This window comes from Mastigoproctus giganteus, chromosome 12, assembly GCF_048544385.1.
Source record: "Mastigoproctus giganteus isolate SK-2022 chromosome 12, ASM4854438v1, whole genome shotgun sequence".
NCBI lineage: Eukaryota > Metazoa > Arthropoda > Arachnida > Uropygi > Thelyphonidae > Mastigoproctus > Mastigoproctus giganteus.
In genome coordinates, this window is record NC_143586.1 from 43730607 (window position 1) to 43753674 (window position 23068).

At 37.8% G+C, this 23068-nt stretch overlaps 1 protein-coding gene across 4 annotated transcripts in view; it reads right to left on the minus strand.

The window, feature by feature from the left end:
* Positions 1-23068, minus strand: part of LOC150076977 (solute carrier organic anion transporter family member 4A1-like) — a 150743-nt gene that overhangs the window by 59228 nt on the left and 68447 nt on the right. For all 4 annotated transcript variants that reach the window (XM_090386542.1, XM_090386544.1, XM_090386543.1 and 1 more), the window contains one exon: positions 11798-12679. In XM_090386542.1, the coding sequence (XP_090242668.1) occupies positions 11798-12587 (790 nt within the window). In that variant the 5' untranslated portion in view covers positions 12588-12679. The remainder of the gene's footprint in view (positions 1-11797; positions 12680-23068) is intronic.

Sequence of the window (23068 nt, forward strand, 5' to 3'; positions counted from 1 at the left end):
TATCAATTTACTAATATTATTACCAACGTAGAACATATTGAGTAATACAGCTCTGATTCATACTATCTAATCAATTTTCATACTCTTATTGACTATTTCATTCACTTCCTGTCTCTCCAGTTGTATACAATCGATACACACAATTATGGGAGATTTTTTGAATGGCTTGGTACAAAATTACATTAAATCTACACTAAGGTACTCGGCCCAAAGTTACCATATTTCTTTCCTAAAATATTGCCTTCAAAACAACATCGTTCCGAAGTTTGCCAGGGTGAATTTAAATCAAAAAATTTCAGGCATAAAACAACTATCACTGGCGACATCACGTAATATTGTTAAGCTTGCCTTAAAATCTCGATATTCGGATAAACAAAAATACCTTTCCCAGGTTAGGAAGCTTCGCGATAAATTAAAAAATTATCTACATCCGAACGATTGGTCTGTATTGAAGACCTCCATAGATTTGCGACGGGAAGCACAAGCCTCAGAAATAAAAAACAGACACGTTAATAAGTTGCAAACATTATCGAATAGTTCAAGACACGTTCATACGAATTCTAACACATTGTCGCGAGCTTGCGACCAAGTTCACACGAGTTGGGTGACATCCCCCCCACAGACACATAACGCACTACCACAGAATATGTCGGCTAGTTCACGAACACCCCCTCACCCAGTATCCAACGAACCGACATATCAACAGGTTACAAATCTTTCCTCGTGTACACTATCGCAGGACCAGATTTCACTTTTATCCAAAGGATTAAATTATAATTTACCACCTCGAAAGCTGCCAAAAAAACAATGCGTAATTGATTTTGAATTTGGACTTCGTAGTGTTCCACAAAAAGATGTATTTATTCAACAAGTTAACCAAGTAGTGAATAACATAAAAGAAACACGACTTCCTAAATTGAATACACAGGACAGTTCAGCTTTACGAGAACTTCGAGAAAATAAGGACATTATTATACAGAGGGCAGATAAAGGAGATACTGTGGTAATACTAGATAAACATGATTATATTAATAAGTTAGATTCAGTTGTATCTGATAGCTCCACTTATTGTGAAGTGGACCCGACACTGTTTACCAATTTGGTAAATCAATACAATAAAACGTTAACCACATATCGTAAAAACGACTACATTACTATGGTTCAGTTGAAGGAATTGAAGTCCAGAACATACAATATTCCTGCACTTTTTGGTCAGGTAAAATTACACAAGCCTGGATTTCCGATTCGACCTATTGTTTCCTACAGGAACTCGGCATTTTCAGCCTTAGCCACACATGTATATAACATTATAAAACCTTTTAGACAGGTTATACAATTTGGGATTAAGAATTACGATACATTATTTAATAATCTTAAGGACTGTAAACTCGGCGACAATGACAATTTATTCTCATTAGATGTTACATCATTATATACGAATGTAAACGTTGAATACACATTAGATATTATTTGGGATATGTTAAATAAAAACTCGACACCGATTAATTATACGAAGCTGCCTATAAAGGAGATTTTTCACTTAATTAAACTATTAGTTGAGGCTAACTACATCACCTTTCGAGACAAGGTGTACAAACAAATTTTTGGATTACCAATGGGTTTGAGCCTGAGTGGCTTAATGGCAGAGATCTATCTCTCAACGATTGAGCAGATACATTTGACACCTTTTCGTCCCCGTATCACATACTATGGGAGGTATTTAGACGATGTTCTAGTTATTACCGATAGTAGTACTATCCAAGATATTTTACATTCGTTTAACAATATTCATTCTAGACTCAAATTTACATTGGAAAGGGAAGATACGGATACAAAGTCATTAAACTTTCTAAATTTCACGCTTACCCGGGACTCGAACAAAATACAATTTAGCATCTATCGAAAACCCACAAACACCGGTATGCTTCTACATTATAATAGCTACCACCCGTTCACCTACAAAAGATCGATTATCTTTAATCAATTTCTAAATGCCTATAAATATTCAACGACGTATTCTGCTTTAGACTCAGAAATACAAATATTAACTAGCAGATTCTTGAACAGGGGTTATCCCATTAACACAATAAATCGAATTAGGGTACAAGCTAAGGATAGGATACAAAATACTGCACCAATCAACAATAGTAATATCAAAAAATACTTTATTTCTGTCCCATATGTTGAACAGTGGCACAAACAGCTTAACAGATTCTTTAAAGATACCGAATTTAAAATTATAGCTAGGCCTATACGGAAGTTACACACTATACTGAACAATCGCTCGGTTCTTTCGGCGTTCGCAACACAAATTAATGATCTAGTATACAACATTTCTTGCGGTGATTGCGACTCGTCTTATCAGGGTTCCACGCGGTTTTCTCTTAATATCCGTGTAAATCAACACGAAGCCTCTGTTCGTGCTTCTCGTTCAGCAGCGTCAGAATTAGCCTTTCATGCCATTAACGAAAAACATACTTTTTTATTTAACGAGGCCAAAATACTTAACGTTCAACGTAATTATACGCGACTATTAATTGCAGAAACCGTTGAAATTAAATTACACGAGAATTCTGTTAATGTTCGGCGGCCATATTTGATCTCCGATGCGTGGACCTTTACGCGCATGCGCGAAGACACATAATCACTATTTAAGTTGCAGGTTTAGCCTGATTCGATAATTTTCATTCCTGTGAACACGACAGTCGGTCGAAAAGCATTGTCAGCTTCAGGAAGGAAAATCGTTTTGAAGATTTTCGTTAGATTCTTTTAATTGCGTTAATTTGAATTTTAATTGTTTTGAATTGATTTTGAATTGTGTTAAATTGATTATTTAATTATTTATATTTCACTTTAATTATTTATATTTTACTTTAATGTACCGGTAAGTTGTCGATTTTTTCGTTTTAATTTCTGGAGGGTATCATACGGAAGTGTTCCACGTACTATATTGAGGTAAACTCCTCTTATCAATTTACTAATATTATTACCAACGTAGAACATATTGAGTAATACAGCTCTGATTCATACTATCTAATAAACTCTTACAAAAAAAAAAAAAAAAAAAAAAAACATTTAATTTTAGGTAACAATAAGCACCATTGTTGTTGCAGTTTGAAAGTTCTTTATGGAGGTTCCAAATATAATATTTAGATATATTTGGAAGAGGAGAATGATGACATCCATCTCAGGACCTTGGGTGTGCCAAGCCCACCAGATGTGAGCCCCTGAGGTGAAATTAAAGGTTTTGGCATGTATATATATATATGTGTGTGTGTGTGTGTGTGTGTGTGTGTACACTGGGTCCAGTCACATTATTATGACCACCTACCTAGTATCCAGAATATGTGCCTTTCGCAGTATGCACTGCAGCTAGCTGCCATGGGATGGACTCAATAAGTCAGTGGAAGGTTGTTACGGGTATCTGTGACCATGAAGACTGCAGTGCACCCTGGAGTTCCTGTAGGTTCCTTGGTGGAGGATCCATCCATCTGATGTTTCGATCAAGGTGATCCCATAGATTTTCATTTGGGTTAATATCCAAGGAATTGGGTGGTCAAGGGAGTAGCTTGAAGTCTTCATTGTGCTCCTCAAACCACTCACGGACAATTCTGGCAACATGGCATGGTGCATTGTCTTGCTGATAGATACCATCGTCCCCCAGAGAATACGGACAACATGTATGGGTGTACCTGATCAGCAATAATCAATGGGTAACCATTTGTGTCCAGGGTACCCTCCAGAGGTATCAGCAGACCCAAGCCATGCCATAGAAACATTCCCCAGCCCCCACCGGCCTTGCCTTCTGCCAACAATCTTATCTGGGTGTCTGTTCTCTGAGGTTTCACGCCTAATACGCCACCGTCCATCCACTCAGTGGAGCAGAAACCGTGACTCATTGGAGAAGGTCACCCGTTGCCACTCAGCCGGGGTTCAGTGTCGGTATTGTAGTGCAAACTGACGGCGTTGGTTGCGACAAACGGCCGTCAGCATGGGTGCTATCACCAAGCGTCTGCTGCTGAGCCCAATGAGCAACAGGGTTTGCTGCACTGTCATGTTGGAGACCTTTCTGGTGGCCCACAGTTCATTTGGATGGCCAGTTGCGCAACAGTAGCACACCAATCGGTCCTGACTAACCGTTTCAGCTGAAGTTCGCCTCTGGGATCAATGGTGCATGGAACTCCACAATTGGCACATCGTGTCGTCAACTGCCCCATCTGTCCAGTCTTGATACACTTTCACCACTGCAGCACATGAGCATTTCACAAAGTCCACTGTTTCAGAAATGCTGGTACCCCTGAAACGATAGCCGATGATCTTGCCTTTTTCCAGGTCTGATAAGTCACGTGCTTTGCCGATGACAGAGGCTGTTACTGTGTTGACAAATGCCAAACATCAAGCCTTATATGCTTGTGGTGTGTGAACTTGACACGTGCACTATATGATTTGCTAGGCGTGTGTAATGTCTGCACTGGGGGAGTCATAATATTGTGACTGGACTCTGTATACAGGGTGATTCACTACTAGTGCGACAAACTTGCAGGAGGTGTAGGGGGCACAAAGACGAATCGGAATCACATAGCATTGCAGGGTCCAAAATGCCTTCGTCATGCGGTAGAGGACGTTGAATGGGAGGTTGCATGAACAGCGATCCTGCTGGAAGTCAGCATTTGCGAACCAGTTCCCGAGGCAGTAGGATGGATGAGTATTCAAACATTGAACTGGCCGACATGCACCTCACGTATGGAGCTGTGGACTGTAATGGGCGTGCCACTCTGCGCTTGTACCAGGAATGTTTCCCGCACAGGCGTGCTCCTCATCATACGATTTTCGCACGTGTGTACAGAAGGTTACGTGAGACTGGTTGTTTCACAAGAGGTACCATGAATCGAGAGCGAACGACGAGGATGCCAGACAATGAAGAGAAGGTCCTACGTCTTGCAGAAGGCAATCCCAGTACAAGTACTCAAGCGATAGGCCAACAATTGGGTATTTCCCAATCCACTGTATGGAGGATACTGTCAACAAACCAAATGAGTTCATACCATCTGCAACGTGTCCAATCATTGGAGCCTGCGGATTATCCACTCCAGAGGACTTTTGCTACTTGGTTTCTTCAACAGAAACGGTTCGCAAATGCTGACTTCCAGCAGGATCGCTGTTCACGCGACCTCCCATTCAACGTCCTCTGCCACATGACGAAGACCCTGCAATGCTATGTGATTCCGATTTGTCTTTGTGCCCCCTACACCTCCTGCAAGTTTGTCGCACTGGTAGTGAATCATCCTGTATATATACATACAGGCAACCCCATATAACACAGTACTTCTACAACACGGTTTCGCTCCAACACGATTGATAAATTGCAACAATCCTCACACAACACGGTACTTATATAACAGGGTTTTGCTTTAACAAGATTAGAGAATTTCGTTAAACCTCGCATAACAGCGTATTTTTGAGCTTTTGTGCAGGGAAAACTGCAAATTATGTTGGGTGTAATTTTTCAACGTTTCCATTTTTTGAATCCCCGCTGTTGACTCGCTAATTAAAAATAAATAAATAAAATAAAATATTGAGAAATCCCTGTATTTTTTGTTGGGAAAATTCCCGTGTTACATTCTGTGCTATTGAACTTGTACTTGTTGAAAAATCTAGATTTCAAAGTTTTATTACTATTGGATAGCACATTAGGCCATCCAAAACATTTAAGTCATCCAAACGTTGAAGTCATGTTTCTACCACCACAGTTGTACTGGGTTAATACAACTTCTTTCATTCAGCCATTAGATCAAGGCATTATATCCACCTTTAAAACTCATTCCATCAGAAAATTGTTACAATGGATTTTAGAAAAAATTGATTCCGAATCTATTGAAGTAATGGAGGCATGGAAATATTTCTCAATTGTGGACTGTATCAGAATCATAACTTTATCGCTGAAAGAAGTAAAACAGTCAATGTTAAATGCATGTGGAAAAATGTATGGCCAGAGTCAGTTCATTCAGGAAACATGATCAAATGGGCAGAAAACGGAATCGGTGTGATAGTAAAACTTGCTACGTCGGTAGAAGGGGAAGGTTTTGATGATACGACTACTGAAGCCCTCGTGGGTAACACAGTTCATAGAATCACCCTCCTCCCCACACCGGCTGAAAAAGACCCAAGTTCAAATCCTGTCGATGAAGGGAGGAATTTTTATGGGTCTTTTTCACAATGTGGCTGAGTTAGTTGGGCTCGGGCAGCATGGTTTTTCCCTCCTGGAAATTGGGGTTTTTCGTCTAGAAAAACAGAAAATTGACCTCAGGACACACAAAATTTATAGACAATATACAGAGTAACATGGCCTTAGTCGCCGATTCTCCTAAAAAAGATATTACTGAAGACGTTCAAAAATTACTGGTAGAAAAAAAGCCGGCGTAGTGGATTTGGTGCAAATGGCATCGGAGGTAAAATCAAATCAATTCAGATGATGATATCGCAGATGAAAATTCTAAACTTCCAAATTTTACACTAAAAAGCATAGGGAAGGCATAAAGTTAGCCAAGCAATTAGAATCTTGTTTTTTGAATGCAGATTCTTGAATGAAAGGAGCCCAAAGTTCAAAAGGGAGCTTCAAAAATTCTTAGTTCCATACGACGAAATTCACAAAGATTTATCAAACAAACCTAGATTACTGATTTTTTAAAGAGAGAAGAAGATAAAACGAAATATAGAATTGTGTATTTTTGTTAACGAAATACTGTAGTGTATTTTTGTTAGCTTTTGGAACGTAACCCCCAAATTTTGTACTTTTTCTTAGTCCCGTATAACACGGTTTCGCACAACACGACATTTTACAGGAACCTAATAACCGTGCTTTTATATTTCTCCCTTTGTACCGAATTTTTGCCTCTAGCCTAGTGCTGCAATGGGCTTGTATTTGCAATATATATATATATATATGTATGTATGTGGGGTCCGCTAACTTTTTTTCATTTTTGAAGGGGTCCGTAGATTTCAGTAGTTTGGGAACTACAGGAATGAACTGAAGGTCATCGCCATACACAGTCGAAGTAGAGGGCTCAATGAGTAAGGAAAACGTGGGCTATTGCAGATATTGCATATATAAAATAATATACGTCTATTTATATTATAGACCAAAATCGAGATGAGATTAGAATTGATTCTATACATGTTATATATTTATACGATTACTTCTGTTTAAAATTAATCAAAAGTAGCCTAATCACATCTAAAATAGATATTATCCGGTAGTGACCTCGAGTTCATTCTCGTGGCGGTGTGACTGTGGGTGTGTGTAAGGTCAAGAGAATAGGCGTGCGTACGTACGGGGAATGAGGTGGTTTAAATCCCCCAGGAACGTATTATATATTTTATAAAGCTGCGACACGTGATAGTATTGCAGCTTGTAAAAGCTGCAAATGTGGAACTTACGAGCCTCGCATCATGTTGGTCAATGCTGTCCAAATTTCTTAAAATTTATCCTGGTTTAAAAGTTAATCTTTTTACTTTTAACAGAGTTTAATTACGGTGAACCATCCAATATCTATCACAGCACAAGATTGATTGGTGTCGGCTTCTTTGCGAGGTTTGAAATTCAGTGGGGATTCCAGATAGGGGCTAAATGTGCCACGATTTTTGTTTTGATTTTTTTTTTTTTTTTTTTTTTTTGTCCGTTACGATTATTAAAGCTCAATGAGTCTCCAGAATAATGCTCTTCGATCCTCCCCTTCAGAAAAATTCTAGGACCCCCACTGGTTGGAATTACACAAATTTAACGCTGACACGCAAACAAAGTGAACACTGGCATTACTTCATCAGGTGACTCGAGTTTACTCCTTCTAGGGCTGCTCCTCCAACCGTGGGCCGTGCAAAAAGGTGGAGGCAGGCGCGTATTCAGGGTACGGCAGAGGTGCAATACCCCCTTAAGCATGTTCCTAGGTCTATCTTAAAAAAAAAAAAAAAAACGCCCAAATCTGGTAGTCACCCCTCCTTACGATGATACCTGGATACGATAGTGGGTGGAGGTACACTGTATGCGACCCCAAATTAGAATGGCAATAACATGGCCATAACAAAAGGAGGCTCACCAGAGAAAAGACCATGCTAAATCTCCTTTATCTAACTTAACCAGAGTTTGGGCACAACTGAAATAACATTCTCAACGCATAGTTTGCTCATCATCTTTAGAAGTAAACACATTATGAACGTAAACAGCATCATTATCATTTATATTAACATTTAAGTAACATAATCGGAAAAGCAGGTGAAAGGGCAATACAGTTTAGGCTACTAAATACAAGTGGAGGTCAAACAAGATATCAGGTCCTGCTTTTTATCAAGCATCAACTAAGACCGCTCGTTTCAATATCATGTTGCCACTCACAACCATTATATCGAGAGTAAATTTTTGATTTTACTTTAGTATTGCTATTGGAAAAAAAAAAATATATATATACACTATTTTCTTGTACACAATTTCATATTGCAACAGGAAAATTGCTACCGAACACCACAAAACAATTATTTGATATAAACCTATCTGTGTTGTTTATATCAAAGATAATTTTGATAAAAACAACACGGCAAACTTCTGGACATATGAAAACTTAGGTTTCAGAAAGTTCATTGCTGTTCCTTTATTTTCATTCAGTCCTGCCGAAAGAGAAAAAGTTGGTGGAAAAAATTCTTCACTTCCATCAATCAATTGAATCAACAGATTGTGAACTATTTGTATTTCCATCAGAAACTTGCCTGCCTGTTGTTTGGGCTTTGCTTTTCTATATTATTCATTTCATTTTAAATCATCACTATTTTAGGTCATTTCCCCCTCCTCTTTTGTTACCCATCCACTACAGTCGGTAACACACCCAAATAATGACGTGATAAGCATTTTGCTTTTGTACTATTCCCGGTAGTCACGTTCAGTACTCAATGGTCCAATAAACACCGCATCTCATTTCTACTAATGGTATGTTCCAGAACTTTCCAGTGGTGCATTTACATTTATTTTCAGAAATAGCTGTCTAAGGTGACTTGTAAAACATGATAAATGATTAAACGAGTTGCTACTGAGAGACTCCTAAAATAAAGAAAAATATATACAAAACTGACTCAAGTGATGTTTTAAATTTAGAAGACTTACTCACTTATGTGCCGTACCTCTCAACCTGTCAATCCGAACCCTCACCCGTTCATATTTTCGGATTCGTATTACGTGTAAAGTCTAATTAAATTATATGAGTAATCTTGGTGGGGATATAACGTGCAGATTATATTTCACTTTGACAAACACGATGCACCGCATATTCTATCAACGTACTGTATAGTGTTTTATGAACTCTATACTATATGTTGAGATAATACTCAAGTTACCTCCTCTCCGGGTTTAAATTAAATGAGGTCACAAACTTGACCTAAAATTTTTCACACGTGTACTCAATTTTAAATAAAATACGCCAATTGTAGAATTATCATTTTTATTATAAAAATGATAATTCACAATGTCGTGGCTTTTTCTGTTAAGTTATTAGTTTAAAATACTGGTTTAGTACAAAAACAAAAGTTTAATTTTAATAAAGTAAAAAATTATTTAAAATTAATGATCCTCATGAAGCAGATGGCTTTTATCAAATCATCAATGAAGTAAAATAACCTTGTACCAAGCTATAGAGCTACAGATTAAAATTATCCACAATTGTTTTCCGAAAGAATTAATTTTTATTGGCAAAAAAAAACACGAAAAAATGCATAGAAGGTTTAAGATAAATAAGGAATGTACTTTTCTAATAAACATACTTCTTTAAGAAGACCGGTGAAGACTACATCAAAACTTGACAATGAAAAATATTTGGATTTCGTTGAAATGTTCTCAGAGTCTAAAGATATTAAAGCCCATATTCAGTTATTTTAAGGCAAAAATCAAAATGAACAAGCTGGATAAACCGAAGATCTCTCATATAATGTCTGAGGCTGACTACTTTGCAAACAATTTTGAAGATAAAGCAAATACTGACAACGATCTAAATGAAGTATTTCCCAAAATTAAAACGACACACTAAATGCATTTAAGATAAATGAAGTCGAATTGTTAAACACTACCCAAGGTAAGAAAAAAGGCATTGCTTGAGGTCCCGATGGTATTCCCTACTATTTTATGGAAGAAATGTGGAACAACGGAGGTAAAGTCGTTACTGCACTTAATAAAATCATATTTTGAAACTGAAATTGACCCCGCCCAATTAAGAAAGGTATTTTCTCCCCTATTTATAAAAAAAGGAGACATCTTCACCCAATATTATAGACCAGTTTGTCAACTGGATACCTTTTCAAAGATAAAAGAATTCGTTGTAATGGCTGTTTAAATTTATTAAACCTCATCTGTCGAACTCACGGATTTATCAAAGGATACGACTGTTATCCACTGTTAAAACCATCCTGTGCAAGGACAAATTATTACAACTACTATAACCAGACGGCAAAAATCAACTAGGCAAATTTGGAGATATTTGTTGCTCCTGGACAATTCAAGAAACAACTCAAATCTCTAAATACATCTGTTATCTGAGCTTTGAAATTTATTTTATTTTAAAAATATGTTTTTCTAATGTGAGAGAAGAGAATCAACTGTACAATTATATTCCTTTCTGTATATGCCAATCATCACACTGGTCCCTCCTTTTCTTTTAAGATTATTCATTAATTCATTAAATGTTTTTACTTTCTTTTTGCCTCTTGTAATTAACATTATTGCCAAGGTTTTGGTATTCATTTGTTTCTCGTTTATGTAGCTGCATTTTAAGGCATGTACGATTGCTGTTTTGTAGTTGGAATAGATAAAATTACCCCTGAATATTTAAACTACATACGCAATCTAAAAAGAAAAACAACAAATTTTCAAAATTTTTTTTTTTTTTTCCTATGCACCAATTTCGACCAATTGTAAACTCTTGTTCTAAAACATGGCGGTGATAAAGTGAAAATTAGAAATCCATACAAGTAAAGAGCTATCACAAACGTTCTCTTGGGATTCTTTTTACTAATAAATAACACCACAAACTATTTTATTTATTCTTTCTTATTATTATTATAAAGTAGTCAAATCTTTAAAAGCATTTTACGCGAAAAACTTTCAGGATTGCTCTCACTATCCAATCATCCCTGGGTCAGAGGTGGCAACTCTAGATTGGCCAATTGTCTGACCAAGTTTCCTCTTGTAAGAAACTTTTTTTCAGAATAATAACAGCACTTTGATAAGTTCCATATAATTATTGATCTTACAGGATTCACTGCTTTTTGAAAAAAAAAGAGAATGGGTTATCTTTCGTAACACAAATGGGAGGCGTGGCTAGATCATATCTCGGAAGTGTGGTAATCAATACACAGCCCAAAAACGCGTTCTATCATCGTCTGACTCCCTAAATCCAATTTCAATAGAAATCAGCTGACATCAGCAACTGATCCCAACAGGCCCTGAAAATATACCTTTGCTTCGACAAAATCAATCGTGCGTGACTCGACTGGAGTAGTTGTTATTGATGTGCTTTACAGATCTACCTCTCCTGAACATTTTATTGCTAATGAAGGCAACAGCTTCTATTTTGTGTTCTTAGAGATTTTTTTTTTTTATTATTATTATTATTAATTTATTTATTTATTTAAGAGAGTTTACAGTCTGACTGTGTCAGAGATTTTATGATGCAATTTTGTTTTTGAGTAATATGACAATAATAAAGTTTCTAATAGTAGTAAATTTATGTTATTAAGAGAATTTAAAAAATATGCATGTACATACCTAAATACACGGATGACATTTTTGTAGGCACAATTTCATCCAGATAAGTACATCCGAGGGTATAAAGGGGCGATGCTCCTGCCCCATGAAGCAGCTGACCTAAGATAAAAACATACTTGTAATTCGACAGGGAAGAAACGTTTAGCTCACACTCTCTAGTGGTATTTAGGTTACATCCGCGTTCTTCTTCAAGACTGAATGAGTACCGCCCTGCTGTGAAATATGGCAAAGAAAACACCAGAGAGCCAGCAGCCATCAAGACGAAACCACTCCCAATAAACAATGGTTTGCTTCTAGAACCACCAAAGTAACTAATGGGAACGAGGCACAGAAAGGAAGCGATGTCATAACTGCCTGCAATAAGACCAGATTCCGTACTCCTCAATTGATACCTACGTTCAATGGACGTGATCACAACGTTAATGAAACCATTCACTATCAACCCCTGCAGGGCTCCGGCCCAACACAACCAAAACAGTACCCATCGAGGGGTACGAAAACGTTGAAGACAAGAAGGTCGCAATCGACCCCACCCACAAGTCCCACCGGCATCGTCGTCCTCTTCAAGTCCGCCGTCGTTTGGAAAAGCACTACGAACTTGTCCGTTTGTACAATCCGGAACTTCACTCTTCGCATAACAAGTCGGATCTACAGACGTTACGGTGTGGACGGAAGATGGCACTAAGGGATCCCGACTTTGTGATCCAATCATACTATCGCCACCACAGCTGGCTACTGTGGAGTCACTACCTCCATGGGAGGAGGGAATATCTGCTCCTGGGACGGTCATGGCAATGGATGGAAAACCTTCTAGGAAAGTAAGATGGCAGGAAATCGTAAGAGAGTTTGGAATGTCATTAGGAAATTTTTCTCACTCTGCATCTGAAAAAAAAAAAAAAAAAAAAAAAAGATGAAATAAATTAATATCCAACTTACTCCATCCACAATCAATTATTAATCTTAAGTTTCGCATATAGTTAAGAACTATCTCTTTTTTTTTTTATTAAAAATATCAAAAAAAACTGATATGGTGTTCAAGCAAACTAAGAAATTCCTCGGAAATCTGAACTCAGCCCTTTCGTGAAGAAAGAGATCCAAGTCTATTCATATTGTCCGATTTCTAAATCAAAATGATGAACCCCCAAATATTGAATTATCAGTGTCGGGGACAATCACCCGGCAGCTTTAATTTGATAAAAATCATCCAGATTGCGCTTTGCTAATATAGTTCATAGTAAACTCACCAAAAGTGGTTCAAGAATGCTAAAAAGAGTTCGAAACCACCATATCATCATTGGTGAGCATTAATAGTATAGTTTTCGAAATATCTTATAGGTAGGACGGAAAGGTCAGGGAATGACCACCGCATAATCCCGGAGCAATATGGCCGTAGTTGCTAATGCTCCTAAAAACCAAATAACAACAACAACATCATAGTAAACTCACCAAAAGTGGTTCAAGAATGCTAAAAAGAGTTCGAAACCACCATATCATCATTGGTGAGCATTAATAGTATAGTTTTCGAAATATCTTATAGGTAGGACATGGTTAACGATAGAGTTTTAACCAAAAGATCAGGATGCCTTGTGAAGCTCTTATTAATACAGGATAGATAGAGCTAAGACACTGTGGGAATGTCGGCATGAACTCGCTATATTGAAAAGTATTTCTTGCTAATGAAATTAGAAATATGATCTCCAAAATTTAAGCCAGGAAATCACAATAAGTTTTGCATTACAATTTCCTATACTACTACTTCAAACCACTGTATTTCCTGCACTTTAAGAATGTTGCTTAGGGAGATCATTTTTATGTAAGATGGAACGCTTCTCGATAAGGCTACGCCTGATAAATAACTGCCGACTACAGTTTTTAATGACAGGCTAATTAGTGATCTGCTTGCTCATCAGACTTCGACCCCTGTAAGTTTTGTCTACGCTAATATCGCAAGTATAGTTTGTGATGCTAAAAACGTACTTGCAGGTCTAAAGATCAGCAATTTCCTGTCACATTGGCAATATGCTTACACATGTTAAACCACTGAATTAAACTCTGAGTTTCAAATTTAGCTATCAGTGGCTACTACACTGGAAACGTAGGCATTAACTATTTTGTTTTTTCTATTACACGAGTTGTACTCACTTGACACCAAACAAAAACCACTTTGGCAGTAAAAATTATTGATTTTATGAGTTATGGTCGACAATGTTTCATTTTGGGCATCCCTAAATATTCTATATTTAAAAATTAATGGGCGCTAAGAGTATTTCAATATGCAGTATACACAGTTGGCCAGAGAAAGCCATAACCAGATTCAGAGTAACTGTGATTTCATCCAAGACAAAAAAGTTCAGTTCAACTTCCCATTTGAAAAAAACTACAAACAGCGGTAGTAGCACTCATCTTGCACACACAAGTACAAGAAAATGTACGTTAAGAAAATCATAACTGATGCACATTCCTATTCTCTACAAGATATGATAAAGAGTCCCCGAATTATATTAGGGAGAAAATCCGTGCCGTCACCATTGAAAATTGATACACTGAGTCCACTGATTCTGAAATTATTTAAAAAATATTTCCTAGAAACCTTTGTTTTGTCATTCAAAGAGTTAATATCAATCACTGCGTTTTTACTTGTTCTCTAAACTAAAATTTGCACTCAAAGGGATGACATTTCGGAACGGTCCAGATATTAAAAAATTAAAAAAGCTAGAAATGCTTCGCACAATGACAGAATAATTGAACTCTGTGTCAAGTCTCAAAGTGACTATTTCAAGAAACTGTCAGTAGTAGTGGCATGTGATGCAAGAAAGCAAGTGTATGAGCTTATGCAGCATAAGCCAAAAAATAAATAAATAAATAAATAAATAAATAAAAAAAAAAAAAAATCACACCATTCCCTCCAAATGTCTGCCCAGTTCCTCCTTAAATTTATTCAACCCATCAACTTCCACTACGATAGATGGAGGTTTGTTCCAGCAATTAACCACCCGCTGGCTAAAGGCAAATTTCCGCACATCTATTCTACATCTGTCCTTTCTTAATTTGAATTTATGCCCCCTTAGGTTCGTAATCTGAACAAGTGGAAGGATCCCATCAGAATTCAGCGTGCTCAACCCATTCAAGGCCTTATACACCTCAATCAGATCACCACGCAGGTGCCTAGTCTCCAGTCACTGCAATTTGCAGAACTTAAGCCTCTCTTGGTAAGAGGATCCCTTCATTCCCCTCACGAATCTTGTTGCCCTTCTCTGTACACGCTCAAGTAAATCTACATCCTTCTTAAAATGAGGCCTCCAGACCTGTACGCAGTACTCAAGGTGTGGCCTGACCATTGCCTTATACAAAGGGATAATCACCTCCTTTTCCCTGCTAGAAAAATTCCTATATATCATTGACAAAACCCCATGACCTGCCCTGGCAGCCTGTCTACATTGCTCAGAAAACTTCATATCTGCTTGCACAATTACTCCAAGGTCTTTTTCATTTTCTACCTCCTTAAGTGTAGTACCACACAGTTGGTACGTTTCTCTGGGGTTACTTCTACCCATATGTAGTGCTTTGCATTTGTCAAGGTTAAACTTCAGTTGCCACTTCTTAGCCCATCTGCCCAAATTATCTAGATCCTGTTGCAGTAGCACACTGCCATTACTGTCATTAACAACCCTGCCAACCTTTGTATCATCTGCAAACTTCGACATTAAGCCTGATATACCTTCATCAATATCATTGATAAATATACAAAAGAAAAGTGGACCCAACACCGAACCCTGTGGAACTCCACTAATAACATTAGTCCACGAAGAGCAGCACCCATTGATTACCACCCTCTGTCTTCTCCCACTTAACCATCCTTTTATCCATTGTAGCAACTTACCCTTAATACCATTCTGCTCCAATTTGTACAATAGTCTTTCATGCGCAACAGTGTCAAAAGCTTTCCTGAAATCCAAATATATGATATCAAAATTATTTTTTGCATCCAGTTCCTTTGCAACAACATCATAGTATCCTATCAAATTTGTCAGACAAGACTTTCCCTTAACAAACCCATGCTGTGTCTGAATTATTGCTGCAGTCTTGTCTGGATGATCCTGCAATGCATCTTTAACCAGTGACTCCATTATTTTACCCGGAACGGAAGTTAAACTAACTGGTCTGTAATTACTCGTGTCACCCTTCGATCCCCCTTTATGAATTGGGGATACATTTGCACATCTCCAGTCCGTGGGAACCTCACCTGAGTCCAAGGACGCTCTAATAATTATGGCTAAGGGTTTGCTTAGTTGTTTTGCCGCCTCCTGTAATATAACTGGATAGATCCCATCCACCCCAGGTGCTTTTCTTATGTTTAACTTCAACAATTTCTCCTCCACTTTGCTCTCAGTTATTACAAAATCATTAAGTTTCCTGCTACAATTTGATATTGTACAGCAAATATCCTTCTATATTTGATGTACATAAAATCCAAAGCTGATATCTGTTCTTTAGTAGTCAAAATAGGAAATGGTTGAACAACCTTCGTATATCCGATATGTAAATTTGATGCATAAAGTGAACAAATGAGTAGAACTATTCCAAACCAATGCCAGCCTGAAATACCCTAGTTACCATTTCTCTCACCTCCCACACAACAGGAATTTTTTTTTTTTTTTTCTGAGAACATATGTAGGTATATAATCTAATTATACACCCACCGTCGAGAAAGAATAATTATATTTAGAAAGAAGGGTTTTTTTTTAACCTACTTATATAAATCAATTACACAAACCCAAGGAGTTCCATGTGAACTACTTTCGCGCCTTCCGTAACAAAGTAACCCTACAAATACTACGGTTGGTATTTATAAACTATTTTGTCGACAAAGTCCTACATAACAGTATAACCTAGAAATCATTTTAGATAGATATTCTCAGGATACAACCCAGCTGTTTTGTCTGTGAGGATTCTTTTCATTAAGGTTAATGGACATAAGAAAAAAAGGGTGTCGATCAAAACACTTTTAGAATGATAATTTTAGTCCAAAATGACTTGGGATCAGTAATCTGGGTGGTAAATAGTTGTATACGTAAAAAATACTTTCTCACCAGCCGAATGATTGATAGATCTAGTTACAAATCAGTACAGACGTGGCATGTCACTATGGAAAGAGGAAAGTCCAGATTTTGAAGATCTTGACTCTGTCAACCCGTTTTAAAAATAGCTGTTACAGTTAACTACTAACACGAAATACCAGTTTTCTCGACAGAATTGGTGTTGGGATGTGTGACGTATCTGTTCCACGCAATAATAAAGAAACTTAACCAGCTTTGCTAAAGTCCATCAATTAAAACACACAAAAAAACCCCATCTTAATACACTTGAAATACCTCCTATTAATACCCGTTCGCTATTAAAGAAATGGAGAGCCGACGGAACGGAAGAGCACCCGGGGCAACTGATGTGACAGTTCTATTCAGGAATGCACTCTCTCTCTGCAACAGCCTCACTTAAGACGCTTTTCGCTTCATGCGCCATTCAACGAATAATAATAAAATGAAGTATCTACAAATATACCCATGTTTTTGAAATAAATGTAATACTATATATTCATAACACAGGGTTATTATTAGTTATACAGTGGTAAAATGCATGTCAGACCTGATCAGCGTTCTTTAGCTATGAATGGGAAATGAATGTTATTGTCAGTCACCATTAAAAATATTTAATAATAAAATACATCACAAGGTAAACCACTTTCAGTATTCTTCAATCACCAGGTATGATCAGAATGAAAAAAAAAAAAACTGTAAGATGGCGGCAGACAATATAAACATGGGTTGAATTTGAAAGTGTCTGAAATTCTGCCCAGACACGATAGGAGGGAGTATATGATGGGAGCCTTGTCGATCAATTCGGCCCTGGAAAGATTGTGCAAGGCTCAAGGGGTAGAATTTTTTTCAGCCTGGTCTGTACTTGTTAACAGGAAAGACTGCTTCTACAGGGATAGGATACGCTTAAATAGAAAGGGTGCAAGAATATTTGCTGATGCTATCGAGGCAGTGTTAGGTGGATTGGAAAACTGCTAGCTTGGGGGGGGGGGGATACAAGGACTAATAGTTTAACAGTAGCCGCAGGCAGAGGTGAAGGTGATTCTTGCACAACTTCTATTAGAATAAGTAGCGACCTGGAGCGAGAGGTGTTGGGGGTTTCAGGGACGGATGGCAGTCATCGTGAAATAGGTGAGTATATGGGATGTGTCAGGGTAACTAGGAATAGGTACATGTATACCAGTGCTAGAAGTATAGTAAATAAATTTGATGAATTTGAAGTGTTGGTCAAGACATCAAAGGCGGATATTGTTGGGATAGCAGAGATGTGGCGTCACACAGATATAAGGAATGCAGAACTGGAATTTGGGGAGTACAATGCGTACAGAAAGGATAGACAAGATAGGAAGGGAGGAGGTGTTATGCTGTTAAATAAAAAAAACATAAAATCAAAAGAAGTGCATCCAGTTGATATAGATGAACAGTGCACTGTTGAGTCAGTTTGGTGTGACATAAGCACTGCGAAAGCAAAAATAACAGTAGGAGTGTGTTATAGGCCTAATGACTCGAATGAGTACAATGAACAATTGTACAGAGAAATAGAGTGGGCTAGTAAATCAGAATGTCTTATAATGGGGGATTTTAACTTCCCAGATATTGACTGGAACTTGTGGGTTGGTCACTCACACACTAGTCAGACTTTTGTGGATTTATTGGATGATTGTTTTCTGCAGCAGCATGTTCGAGAGGCAACCAGAGAGAGTAATACTCTTGATCTGGTTATCAGCAGTGATCATTCGTGTATTAAGAATTTGCAGATAAAGGAACCACTAGGTGGCAATGATCACAGTGTACTGATGTGGGATTTACTTAAAGATTTAATTACCATCAGGGGTAAAGGAAAGGGTTTTTGCTTCCGTAAAGGTGAGTACAGTGGTCTCAGACAGTTTTTTAGTTTTGTACAGTGGGATCAACTGACGATGTTACCAACAGTAAATTCTAAGTGGGAAGCATTCAAGGAATTAATCGTGGATGCTACTAAAAGTTTCATACCTATTAAGAAATATTGTTCAAGGTTTAAGCCTAAATAGTTATCTAATGAACTAATGAGACTCGTAACAGGGAAGAAAAATGCATGGGATGCATATTAATTATCAAGAGACTCGGAAGCCTATGGCAGATATAAGCTAGTCTGCAATCAGGTCACAAAGGAGGTTAGGCAGGCGAAGGCAGATTACGAGAAGTCCTTGGCAAAAGATGCTAAGAAAAACAGCAAGGATTTCTTTACTTATATAAACTCTAAAAGGAAGGGGATTAATCTGATTGGTCCACTTGACATCGATGATTTGACTGTTCATGATCCTGGTCAGACAGCAAACAAACTGAATGAGTATTTTGCATCTACATTCACACATCAGGAATTATTAAGGTTTGAAAATGGCAGAAGGTTATCAAATTGTAGCAGAGTACTTAATGATTTTGTAATAACTGAGAGCAAAGTGGAGGAGAAATTGTTGAAGTTAAACATAAGAAAAGTACCTGGGGTGGATGGGATCTATCCAGTTATATTAAAGGAGGCAGAAAAGCAACTAAGCAAACCCTTAGCCATAATTATGAGAGCATCCTTGGACTCAGGGGAAGTTCCCACGGACTGGAGATGTGCAAATGTATCCCCAATTCACAAAGGGGGATCGAAGGGTGACACGAGTAATTACAGACCAGTTAGTTTAACTTCTGTTTCGGGTAAAATAATCGAGTCACTGGTTAAAGATGCATTGCAGGATCATCTAGACAAGACTTCAGCAATAATTCAGACACTGCATGGGTTTGTTAAGGGAAAGTCTTGTCTGACAAATTTGATTGGTTATTATGATGTGGTTACAAAGGAACTGGATGCAAAAAATAATTTTGATATCATATATTTGGATTTCAGGAAAGCTTTTGACACTGTTGCGCATGAAAGACTATTGTACAAATTGGAGCAGAATGGTATTAAGGGTAAGTTGCTACAATGGATAAAAGGATGGTTAAGTGGGAGAAGACAGAGTGTGGTAATCAATGGGTGCTGCTCTTCGTGGACTAATGTTATTACTGGAGTCCACAGGGTTCGGTGTTGGGTCCTCTGTTGTTTTGTACATTTATCAATGATATTGATGAAGGTATATAAGGCTTAGTGTAGAAGTTTGCAGTTCATACAAAGGTTGGCAGGGTTGTTAATGACAGTAATGGCAGTATGCTACTGCAACAGGATCTAGATAATTTGGGCAGATGGGCTAAGAAGTGGCAACTGAAGTTTAACCTTGACAAATGCAAAGTACTGCATATGAGTAGAAGTAACCCGAGAGGAAAGTCACAACTGTGTGGTACTACACTTAAGGAGGTAGAAAATGAAAGACCTGGGAGTAATTGTGCAGTCAGATATGTAGTTTTCTGAGCAATGCAGACAGGCTGCCAGGGCAGGTCATGGGGTTTTGTCAATGATATATAGGAATTTTGCTAGCAGGGAAAAGGAGGTGATTGTTGCTCTGTATAAGGCAATGAGTACTGCCTTATGCAAAGGGACAATCACCACGCCTTGAGCACTGCGTACAGGTCTGGAGGAATCATTTTAGGAAGGATGTAGATTTACTTGAGCGTGTACAGAGAAGAGCAACAAGATTGGTGAGGGGAATGAAGGTGGGGGGATCCTCTTACCAAGAGAGGCTTAATTTCTGCAAATTGCAGTGGCTGGAGACTAGGCACCTGCGCGGTGATCTGACTGAAGTGTATAAAGCCTTGAATGGGTTGAGCACGCTGAATTCTGATGGGATCCTTCCACGTTCAGATTACGAACCTAAGGGGGCATAAATTCAAATTAAGAAAAGACAGAGGTAGAATAGATGTGCAGAAATTTGCCTTTAGCCAGCGGGTGGTTAATTGCTGGAACAAACTTCCATCTGTCGTTGTGGAAGTTGATAGGTTGAATAAATTTAAGGAGGAACTGGACAGGCATTTGGAGGGAATGGTGTGATTTTTTTTTTGGCTGATGCTGCATAAGCTCATACACTTGCTTTCTTGCATCACATGCCACTACTATTACTACCATCAAAAAGTTGGATGCTGCACCTTTAGCAGAACAACTGCCATATTAGAGCCAACCAAGAATAAACACATCTGCCCATGTGTAATATGTTTATAAATTGAGTGTGTTCTCCTGTCGATTTGCCTGTTTTGCTGAAGAAAAATACCGAGTTTCCGGGAGGAAAAACTTTGCTGTCCACACCTGAGACCGAGTGAGTCACAGAATGAAAAATAAAAGCTCTCAAAGTTATTGATGAAATTTGAATCCGGGCCTTTTTCACACAGTGTAGGGGTCCTCCCGCGTGGGTCCACTGTGACCCACGCGGATCAAATCTTTCGCAGATTTAGTTTGCGCGTAACCTACTTGCAATATTTTGTGAATCGTGGAATAACTCTGTTACATCCAGTACAAAGGAACCACTGTCAAGAAAATTCTATCAAGAAAATAGACTGTCAAGAAAATAAAACCTGAGAAATGTGTTTTTTTTTTTGTTTGTATTTTTTATCGCAAATGTCCCTTCAAGGAAAATTCATTGTTAGGATTTTTTTTTTCCAAATACAGCCAAACCAGTTTGATTTCTATGTGCTTCCAGAAGGTAAAGCTGAAGGGTTTTCGATTTAACTCGATTGATGAAGTAAAGGAATAAGTTACAAAAATTTTATTGGAAGTACCAGAGAGTCTTTCTAAAAGCAGCACACTACCGAAACGGTGGGTTGTTGTAGAGTTTCAGGCATATCAACAACTTAGGCTATATTGAGCCGTTATACTGTCTGTAAATTGCGTGTTCTGTAGTCGAGTTTCCAGAAGTAAAAACCATGCTACCTCTGTCTGAGACAGAATAACTCAATCACTTTATGAAAAAGGCCCATAAAAATTTCTCGCTTCATTAACGGGATTGAAATCGGATCTTTACCACCCGGTGTAGAAAGGATGGTGATTCTACCAACTGTGCTACTCATAAGGGCACCGAAACGGTGAAATAAGTTCATTAATGCATTTTTAGAGCATTTATGAATAAATACGTATAATAGTTTGTCTATATGCGTTTTGACCCGATTCCATTTGACTAGCCCTAGTAAATGCTAAGAAACGAATTGAGTAATAGCCGTTAGATAATTCTTAGTTTTAAAACGAAACTAGTTACTGCCAGTCATTTACACAAAGAAATAAAGTGGATTTAGAATAACGAAAACTCAGTAAATTGTTACCGAAGTACTACTTAAGGTAATTTAATCTCCATTTCGCTTCGGATTTACATTGAAAATTCTGTTATGCAACTTCTGCATCGTACCTCAGTCATTTTAATTATAACTAATTGGCCCGGTGAAGGATTAACTTAACAAGCGAAACGGTTCAATGCAGATCAATCGAGGTTGGTACATGCAAGCACGCTACAGTTGGTGAACTGTAACATCATTACTAGCAAACATTCAGAAGAGTTACAGAGTTAGCTAGAAAAAGACACCAAGGTTGATGGATGATTTTTACATCGATTTATACTTCATGTTTAAAATATGAGTACAGTATATGTAATCGATACACCGTAACGGCATTTGTAATCATGTAGCTGCAAACCAGTGCTTGCTCTCATATTCGTATTACAGAAATAGTGATGATTTTATACAAAAAATTCTGGCCTCATTCCGTTGGACGCTTCCATTGCAATGCATTTATTTATTTATAAACTAATACCTGGTTTTCTTGTTCGCCCAGTCTTTACCTATCTTAAATTCTAGATACCGTAAGAATTTTTCTTTAGTGTTAATAGGTCTGAAAACTTTGTTTTTAAATGAGAATTATTTGCTTTATCCAATCATGGGAGTTTCTTATAATTTCAGTGATTAAAGACGTTTAGGGGAAATTAAGGGGTAGCTCGTGTTCCCTAAGGCACTGTTTAAAATTCATCATATACTCTCAATAGTATTCTGAAACCCTTCCCAAAGTAACTTCTGTGACAGTGAAGTGGTTTCGTCACTTGTAACTCGTTTGATGAAGTATGGGTTCGAACCCCATAATTAACTAGAGGAATTCTTAAAGACCTCTCCAATTGGGAATGTAGTGAGCCGATTTAAAGCGGAAGGAGTAGGGAACTCTCCAGCGGTTAATCTGGGAGTTTTCTTCCCAGAGAAGATGCAAATTGGCCCTTGAACACACTTGTACAGACATTAATAATAAAAA